The sequence below is a fragment of the Oncorhynchus tshawytscha genome, unplaced genomic scaffold, assembly GCF_018296145.1.
Source record: "Oncorhynchus tshawytscha isolate Ot180627B unplaced genomic scaffold, Otsh_v2.0 Un_contig_6606_pilon_pilon, whole genome shotgun sequence".
Lineage (NCBI taxonomy): Eukaryota > Metazoa > Chordata > Actinopteri > Salmoniformes > Salmonidae > Oncorhynchus > Oncorhynchus tshawytscha.
Genome location: NW_024607547.1, coordinates 1 through 10,000, shown reverse-complemented (window position 1 = coordinate 10,000; position 10,000 = coordinate 1). Strand labels below are relative to the sequence as shown.

At 43.5% G+C, this 10,000-nt stretch overlaps 1 protein-coding gene across 2 annotated transcripts in view; it reads left to right on the top strand.

Moving 5' to 3' along the window:
- The window catches only part of LOC112264195 (collagen alpha-1(VI) chain), a gene marked incomplete at its 3' end in the record, with an annotated part of 26,703 nt that extends 18,700 nt beyond the window's left edge, over positions 1 to 8,003 (top strand). For both annotated transcript variants that reach the window (XM_042312492.1, XM_042312493.1), the window contains 15 exon segments: positions 2,111 to 2,164; positions 2,322 to 2,366; positions 2,684 to 2,710; positions 2,869 to 2,895; positions 3,032 to 3,076; positions 4,095 to 4,148; positions 5,635 to 5,697; positions 5,790 to 5,852; positions 5,993 to 6,046; positions 6,182 to 6,217; positions 7,153 to 7,278; positions 7,456 to 7,518; positions 7,623 to 7,685; positions 7,767 to 7,817; positions 7,968 to 8,003. In XM_042312492.1, the coding sequence (XP_042168426.1) occupies positions 2,111 to 2,164; positions 2,322 to 2,366; positions 2,684 to 2,710; positions 2,869 to 2,895; positions 3,032 to 3,076; positions 4,095 to 4,148; positions 5,635 to 5,697; positions 5,790 to 5,852; positions 5,993 to 6,046; positions 6,182 to 6,217; positions 7,153 to 7,278; positions 7,456 to 7,518; positions 7,623 to 7,685; positions 7,767 to 7,817; positions 7,968 to 8,003 (807 nt within the window).
- Positions 8,004 to 10,000: the final 1,997 nt, after the last annotated feature.

Below are 10,000 nucleotides of genomic sequence, written 5' to 3'. Positions count from 1 at the left end.
TTTTCCTTTTAGTTAAAACACCACATTTAGATTTACCAGACGCTCGTATCCAGAGCGGCTTACAGGGGCAATTAGGGTTATTAGAGTGCCTTGCTCAAGGGCACATCGACAGATTCAAACCAGCAACCTTTCAGTTACTGGCCCAACACTCTTAACCGCTAGGCTATCGGTCGCCCACCTTAGCTATTGGTGAAAATGTTGAAAATGCCCATCGCTGCGTTCTTAGATATACTTACCTTACCTTATACTTACCTTACCTTATACTTACCTTACCTTATATTTACCTTACCTTATACTTACCTTACCTTATACTTACCTTACCTTATACTTACCTTACCTTATACTTACCTTACCTTATACTTACCTTACCTTATACTTACCTTACCTTATATTTACCTTACCTTATACTTACCTTACCTTATACTTACCTTACCTTATATTTACCTTACCTTACCTTACCTTACCTTATACTTACCTTACCTTATATTTACCTTACCTTATACTTACCTTACCTTATACTTACCTTACCTTATACTTACCTTACCTTATATTTACCTTACCTTATACTTACCTTACCTTATACTTACCTTACCTTACCTTATACTTATCTTACCTTACCTTATACTTACCTTACCTTACCTTATACTTACCTTACCTTATATTTACCTTACCTTATACTTACCTTACCTTATATTTACCTTACCTTATACTTACCTTACCTTATATTTACCTTACCTTATACTTACCTTACCTTACTGATGGTTTGCTTAGCTCCAACTCTCAGTGACTAAGTAAGGGATTAGTAAGCGTTGGGGGGGTGGAGAAGGGGCTTTACCAGGACCATATTCCATGGGGTGCAGCGTTATGGAACATTGAGATAGAAATATAGAGAAATATATTACATAGCAAAGCCATGCTTCTATGTCATGTCGAATAGGGAATCATGTCCACTCTATAACATACATTTCTATGTGTGATCTGAGCATGCCCCCAGGCCCCTGTTTACCTGATGGGGACAAATGACTTTGGCCTTCTCTGTGTCTGATCTAATCATGGCGTCCAGATGGCCTGCCTAGCCCACTGCTAGTCAACACAGCTCTTGTTTGTTCCAGCTAAGAAATGCATTAAGGAGACGAGGAGGTAGTGGAACTGAAAAAGTCTTAGTTTGATTGATTCTATTGTACAGTACCGTGTTCTGTGCACAACTTCTGGCAGTCTGGCAAGTCCAAGACTTTCTTCTCTGTCTCAATGGGAATTTTGGGCCAAAGGGTGTAATGTCACATGCACAAGTACAGTGAAATGTCTTTCTTGCAAACTCAAAACCTAACAATAAGTAAGTAAGTAAGCATACTATATACAGGGTCAGTTCCAATACCATATTTACAATGTACAGGAACATTGGAGTGTTGGAGGTAGATATATATATATATATATATATATAAGGGTAAGGTGACTAGGCAACAGGATATAAGATAAACAGAGTAGCAGCAGCTTGTAAGTGAGTGGCTGTGCTTGTGTGTAGAGTCAATATGAATGTGCATATTATGTCTGAGTGAGCAGATGATGGAGTGACAGTGTGTGTGTAGGGCCCTGTGCGTGTGAACAGAGACAGTGTGTGTGTGTGTGTGTGTGTGTGTGTGTGTGGACCCTGTGCGTGTGAACAGAGACAGTGTGTGTGTGTGTGTGTGTGTGTAGGGCCCTGTGCGTGTGAACAGAGACAGTGTGTGTGTGTGTGTGTGTGTGTGTGTGTGTGTGTGTGTGTGTGTGTGTGTGTGTGTGTGTGTGTGTGTGTGTGTGTGTGTGTGTGCGTGTGTGTGTGTGTGTGTGTGTGCGTGCGTGTGTGTGTGTGTGTGTGTGTAGGGCCCTGTGCATGTAAACAGAGACAGTACACAAATAAAAATAAAAGCTCAGTAAAGATACAAGGTTAACTCAGATAGTCCATGTAGCTATTTTGTCATCTATTTATCAGTCGTATTGCTTGGGGATAGAAGCTTCCTGTAGCTTAACACAGTTTATACAAACGGCTTCACTCAGACTCTGCTTCAGAATGACTAACACTGGAAGAGGTTGACTGATGACAATGAGAAATAGATATGATTCTTTTTTTCAGGGAACTCCAGGACGTCAGGGGGTTGCCGGGAGACCGGGAAGTTTGGGAGCAAAGGTAGTATATGACACATTACAGAACATGAACTTGTCTGTCTACTGACTGTAGACTGTGGAGACATTATGCTTTGTAGTCTGTTTGATGCTACAGATTATGGCTACAGGCAATGTGGATCATATGTGGATCACATGTGGATCATATCTTTGTCACCTAGGGGACTGCAGGTGACCAGGGGCCCCAAGGACACAGAGGGGAGAAGGTCAGAGTGATTATTTATCTAAAATAAAAATATGTACCACTTTGAATGTTTTAGATTATTCATAACACATGCTGGTTAGCTATAATGTAACATTGCCTGGTAGAATTTAGAGCTATGGCGTAAATGCAATATTTAGAGACATACCTGTCTGGCTGTATGAGGTTAGCTAATGCAATGTTCCATGAGCATTCACTTAACCCGAATTAAAATATGCCATATGTTCCCAGTGTTTCCAACACCAGGAATGTTAACTGTCCTGATCCGTATTAAGTGCTTAGAAGCTAAACTCTGATATTCATCACTCTCTTTCTCTACAGGGTGACCGTGGTCCTACTGGTGACAGAGTAAGCTCTCATCGATTTTGTGGAGAGTAATAGTGTTTATAATAGTGTTTATAAACCTTATAGTACATACGTATATAATGTAAACAAAGAATACATCACATCATCCAACAGCCATAGGTTCAGCTGTCAAAATGTTCAAACGTTATTTTGCCCTACAGGGTCCAAGAGGACCATCTGGACAAAAGGTATGTTGTTGATCTTATGCATCATTCATTCATTCATGTGTCCATCCATCCATTCAGTCATCCACATTGTCACATACTCACCAATTCAACCAATTGCAGTGGTGGGAATGAAGTCATGTGACCCATGTGTTTCTAGGGTGAGAAAGGAGCGGATGGAGTGGACGGGAAGGATGGCCTTGTGGTTTGTTTGTTTTCTACCTCTTACTCAACACACAGCCCCCGCATTATTAAATGTTTAACAAGAGTATCACTCTGTAAACTTACAAACAGAAAAACAAGGCTATCAAGGCCTCGTAAAGTGTGAGTGACCAATTAAACAGGGATGCAGGCTTCGCCCTCACAGGTCTCCCTTTATATACACCCATATTCCAGAATTATTAGAGGGGTTGAGACGAAAACAAGATGAGAATGAAATACAGACGAAGGATGGCCCAGCCCATGCTGAAGGCTGTTAGTATTATGTAACACCTGTACCCTCTTCCATAGGCTCTGGACCTATTATACAGTACAGAGCAATGCTTTTGTCCATCCCCGTGAGGCACTATATGGAGCATAACAGGGTGCCAAAAAAAAAGATCTTAAAACCGATCCAGGTGCTGTATGGTGGATATGAGCCAGATGAATCATATAGGTGTTTTATAGATTAAATGGTCAGCACTAAAGCCTCATGGTCACATCCCTTTAGATTCCCCCCCCCCCCCTGGGAGATTTGACAGGAAGTTCCTTAACTATGAAAAGGATAAAGAAAAACTATTTTACTTCATAAATCGAATTGCGCTAATGGAAAATTATGTTATCACTAATAAGCATATGTTATCATTGTCTGTTTCTATACTTTTTGTCTGTACACTGGTTTTTTTTTTAAATAAAAAGATATATATTTAAAATATATATATAAATAAATAAAGTCAAATAATTTAAAAATATTTCCCAAAAAATTATTAAAATTTAAGATTTAGCTTAAAGGCAGTCCCCACCCACACCTCCACCTCCACCCCGGGTCCTGAATCCCTTGACATGTTTCTCAAACCAGAGCAGATGTTTTTCAGAGCAAAAAACTGTGTAGTAGGCCCAGATTACAAAGTACATAATGGAGTTCTGTTTCTCTGGAAACCTTCAGTGAGGTCACACATGTTTGTATTATTCCTTGAAATGTGCAGTAAACTCCCACGTCGCCCTCTCTCTTTCTCTCTCTGTAGGGGGACTCTGGGGTTATAGGCCTGCCTGGTTGTAAAGGAGACGAGGGGGCAGAGGTAAGTCTATAGGAGTCATGCAAGGTCACGTAGCCAGAGTCACCACACGAACCCACACACGCACCACACCCATCCACACACACCACACTCACCACACGAACCCACACACACACTACACTCACCACACGAACCCACACACACACTACACTCACCACACTCACCACACGAACCCACACACGCACCACACTCACCCCCACACACACACACACACCACACCACACCACACACACAAACCCACACACGCACCACACGAACCCACGCACACACACCACACTCACCACACGAACCCACACACACACTACACGCATCACACACACTACACACACACTACACGCACCACACACACACCACGGCTTACTGTATTCATGACCTCCTAGACTAGTTACAGTGAAACTCTGGGAGCGTTACACCAAGCGGTCATCATTTCCCAGAATTTCCCCCCACAGCCAAGAACCACTTGGCAGCCAATAGCACTCTAGGAGCCAGAGCTAATCAGTAGACTGACATGTACTGCAAATAGGGAGTTACAATACTACACATTATTCCCATAACTCTGTCCTCAGCAGACTTCATAGTCTCTAGATAAATAGTAGATTCATGCTGTTAGTTATATCTGAAGTATTCATATTTAAGTTCAGACTGGTTGATGTTGGTAATGACTGTTTCCTCTGATCTGAAGTATTCATATTTAAGTTCAGACTGGTTGATGTTGGTAATGACTGTTTCCTCTGATCTGAAAGTATTCATGTTCAGACTGGTTGATGTTGGTAATGACTGTTTCCTCTGATCTGAAGTATTCATATTTAAGTTCAGACTGGTTGATGTTGGTAATGACTGTTTCCTCTGATCTGAAGTATTCAAAGTTCAGAGTGGTTGATGTTGGTAATGACTGTTTCCTCTGATCTGAAGTATTCATCTTTAAGTTCAGACTGGTTGATGTTGGTAATGACTGTTTCCTCTGATCTGAAGTATTCATATTTAAGTTCAGACTGGTTGATGTTGGTAATGACTGTTTCCTCTGATCTGAAGTATTCATCTTTAAGTTCAGACTGGTTGATGTTGGTAATGACTGTTTCCTCTGATCTGAAGTATTCATATTTAAGTTCAGACTGGTTGATGTTGGTAATGACTGTTTCCTCTGATCTGAAGTATTCATCTTTAAGTTCAGAGTGGTTGATGTTGGTAATGTATTCTGTTTCCTCTGATCTGAAGTATTCATATTTAAGTTCAGACTGGTTCAGACTGGTTGATGTTGAAGTAATGACTGTTTCCTCTGATCTGAAGTAATGACTGTTTCCTCTGATCTGAAGTATTCATATTTAAGTTCAGAGTGGTTGATGTTGGTAATGACTGTTTCCTCTGATCTAAAGTATTCATATTTAAGTTCAGACTGGTTGATGTTGGTAATGACTGTTTCCTCTGATCTAAAGTATTCATCTTTAAGTTCAGACTGGTTGATGTTGGTAATGACTGTTTCCTCTGATAGGGGGAGCCAGGTCCTCTGGGGCAGAAAGGAGATGAAGGATCTTATGGATTACCTGGACAAAAGGTAACTCTGTCATACCCAGCACCTTAATTGTCTGTTCTGCGTTATTTAATGTGTGAGTGACTTAAGTTTCTATTTGACCTTCCTGTCCACAGGGAGAGATGGGAACACCTGGGGAGCCAGGGGTTCCTGGAGTGTCTGGAGCCAACGGAGCCAAGGTAATCAATCAATCTATTGATTTATCAACTAATCAAATCAATCAATTAATCAATCAATAATTTGATCATTCAATCATCCATCCATCTATCACACAGGATAGCTTTTCTGTGTGGCTGTATTGTTTCATCTGTGTCTGTAGGGGGAGCCTGGACCAATCGGAGGACCTGGAAATAAGGGTGACCAAGGAGACGAAGTAAAGTTGTGCCAGTTGTGATAAACGCCCAAATGTATCGGTGTATTTTTTATAGTTGAATGGAAAAATGATGCCATAACCAATAACATTTGGACAATGACCTCAGGCACCTGTCCACCTTTCTGTGTTTTACAGGGGGACTTTGGACCGTCTGGAGCGCCAGGCACAGAGGTTTGGAACTCAGCTAGTTCTAGAATCAATACATCACCCGGACCAGGACGAACACTGTCCACATAATCTGACACAGGAAGACACATATCTTACTAGATCACTGAACATCAGGGTACCCCAACTGATGGCGCATGGGCCGAATTTGGCCCGGGGGTGGTTTTATTTGACCCCCCAAGTTTTCTAAAAAATAAGTGACATCTTATTATTTTTTATTGTTGGACAACAGGAAATCAGCTCCAAGGGAATTTAAGAAATCTGTTCCCAAGTATTCACACGCATAATAGAGAGAAATGTGATTGAATACAAATGTAAGCAGGGCTTCTTGAGGTCAATTTGCTTTCTATTTGTAACTATGCTCCGGCCACCGACAATCTGCTCAAGAAATCTAGTTGATGATCCCTGCTCTACATTGACTAAATGGCTGAATTAAATAGTTGTATCACTGTAAAAGAAAACACATTAGTATATAATGAATCCAAAAAGTTGGTTTAGCTTTTGTAAACACTTTGATGTTTACATTATGGTAAAATGGCCTTGTTGACCGATGGGAAGCTCCTGTTTAGCTGAACAATGCTGTTCACATCCAAGCTGGTGACCTCTCTCTCTCTGTAACGACGTGTGCTGAGAGTCAGGAAGCAAGTTCAGGGAGTTTGTTGTTTAATAAATAAATACAACTAAATACAAAACAAGAAACACAAACAGCACACAGATATGAAATAGAAACAATGATGCCCGGGGAAGGAACCAAAGGGAGTGACATATATAGGGCAGGTAATAAAGGAAGTGATGAAGTCCAGGTGAGTCTGACGATGTGCAGGTGCGCGTAATGGTGACAGGTGTGCGCCTTAACGAGCAGCCTGGTGACCAAGAGGCCGGAGAGGGAGCACACATGACACTCTCTCTCTCCATCTCTCTTCCTATTTGTCTCTCTTAAGGGTGTAGGGGGAGAGAGGGGACTAAGAGGTGCTCCAGGAATAAGAGGTGGTCAAGGGGAGACGGGTGACACAGGCTCTGCTGGAGCACAGGGTCATGAAGGTCAGGCTGGAGACGTGGGTTCACAGGTGAGTGTCCCTCGGTCCTCTATTACTCTGTGTGATCACTTGTTCTTTCTTATATGGTTCCACCAACACCTTCTTGGGGAACAGGCTAGCTCTCTCATGGGCTATTGCTAAATATAGGTTGATGTTTTACCTCCAGTCATTGTCGCACCCCCTCTCTTCATTTCTTCCCCCTGAAAGGGTCTGAGTGGAGTGTCTGGGCTCAAAGGGTACAGAGGAGAGCCGGGACCTTACGGGCCTGCGGTACGATGGCCAGTCATTTAATGATTTTGATGATGACACAGCTGTACCATGTGGTAACACATGCAAACTACAATGCATGTTTTGACCAGGGTCTCTCCCCCCAGGGTGTTAAGGGCCCCAGGGGGCCTCCAGGAGCACCAGGAGATGCAGGGCCCATTGGGAAAAGGGTGAGTGTATTGAAGAGCTTATCTGATTTATCATGAGGCTAATATTCTGAATACACAATATTATCTTGATTCTCTCTTCAGGGTGATGCTGGAACACAGGGAGAAGGCCAACCTGGATATCCAGGGTTCCAGGTCTGTATTTCTTCAGCAGTGAATTTCTGAGCAATAAGTAGGCATTCATGTTTTGATTCTTAGTTACAAGTATGATATATCAACATTGTCTGGACAAATGTCCATGGACCTCATTTGCCTATTTCAGATTTGTCTTTCATCTTCTTACAGGGATACCCTGGTCTGAGAGGACCTGCAGGTTTAAAGGTCTGTCTCTCTGTCTGTCTGTCTGTCTATCTGTCTGTCTATCTGTCTCTATATCTCTCTCTATCTATATACCCTGGTCTGAGAGGACCTGCAGGTTTAAAGGTCTGTCTGTCTGTCTCTACATCTCTCTCTATCTATATACCCAGGTCTGAGAGGACCTGCAGGTTTAAAGTTATGTCTGTCTGTCTGTCTGGATACCCTGGTCCGCGACGAACTGCAGGTTTAAAGGTCTGTCTGTCTGGATACCCTGGTCTGAGAGGACCTGCAGGTTTAAAGGTCTGTCTGTCTGTCTGTCTGTCTGTCTGTCTGTCTGGATACCCTGGTGTGAGAGGACCTGCAGGTTTAAAGGTCTGTCTGTCTGTCTGTCTGGATACCCTGGTGTGAGAGGACCTGCAGGTTTAAAGGTCTGTCTGTCTGTCTGTCTGGATACTGTCTGGATACCCTGGTGTGAGAGGACCTGCAGGTTTAAAGGTCTGTCTGTCTGTCTGTCTGTCTGTCTGGATACCCTGGTCTGAGAGGAACTGCAGGTTTAAAGGTCTGTCTGTCTGTCTGTCTGTCTGTCTGGATACCCTGGTGTGAGAGGACCTGCAGGTTTAAAGGTCTGTCTGTCTGTCTGTCTGTCTGTGCAGGTTTAAAGGTCTGTCTGTCTACCCTGGTGTGAGAGGACCTGCAGGTTTAAAGGTCTGTCTGTCTGTCTGTCTGTCTGTCTGTCTGTCCCTGGTCTGTCTGTCTGTCTGTCTGTCTGTCTGATACCCTGGTCTGAGAGGACCTGCAGGTTTAAAGGTCTGTCTGTCTGTCTGTCTGTCTGGATACCCAGGTCTGAGAGGACCTGCAGGTTTAAAGGTCTGTCTGTCTGTCTGTCTGTCTGTACTGTCTGTCTGCAGGTTTAAAGGTCTGTCTGTCTGTCTGTCTGTCTGTCTGTCTGTCTGTCTGTCTGTCTGTCTGTCTGTCTGTCTGGATACCCTGGTGTGAGAGGACCTGCAGGTTTAAAGGTCTGTCTGTCTGTCTGTCTGGATACCCTGGTGTGAGAGGACCTGCAGGTTTAAAGGTCTGTCTGTCTGTCTGTCTGGATACCCTGGTGTGAGAGGACCTGCAGGTTTAAAGGTCTGTCTGTCTGTCTGTCTGTCTGATACCCTGGTCTGAGAGGAACTGCAGGTTTAAAGGTCTGTCTGTCTGTCTGTCTGTCTGTCTGTCCCTGGTCTGTGATACCCTGGTGTGAGAGGACCTGCAGATTTAAAGGTCTGTCTGTCTGTCTGTCTGTCTGTCTGTCTGTCTGTCTGTCTGTCTGTCTGTCTGTCTGTCTGTACCCTGGTCTGTCTGTCTGTCTGTCTCTGTCTGTCTGTCTGTCTGTCTGTCCTGTCTGTCTGTCTGGTCCTGTCTGTCTGGATACCCTGGTCTGAGAGGACCTGCAGGTTTAAAGGTCTGTCTGTCTGGATACCCTGGTCTGAGAGGACCTGCAGGTTTAAAGGTCTGTCTGTCTGTCTGTCTGGATACCCTGGTGTGAGAGGACCTGCAGGTTTAAAGGTCTGTCTGTCTGTCTGTCTGTCTGTCTGTCTGTCTGTCTGTCTGTCTGTCTGTCTGTCTGTCTGTCTGTCTGTCTGTCTGTCTGTCTGGATACCCTGGTGTGAGAGGACCTGCAGGTTTAAAGGTCTGTCTGTCTGTCTGTCTGTCTGTCTGGATACCCTGGTCTGAGAGGACCTTTCGGCAAATCTGACCACGACTCAATTTTGTTGCTCCCAGCCTATAAACTAAAACAGGAAACGCCCGTGCTCAGGTCTGTTCAATGCTGGTCCGACAAAATCTGATTCCACGCTTCAAGATTGCTTTTATTATGTGGACTGGGATATGTTCCAGATAGCCTCAGACAACAACATTGATGTATACGCTGATTCGGTGAGCGAGTTTATTAGCAAGTGCATCGGTGATGATGTACCCACGGTGACTATTAAAACCTTCCCCAACCAGAAACCGTGGATTGATGGCAGCATTCACGCAAA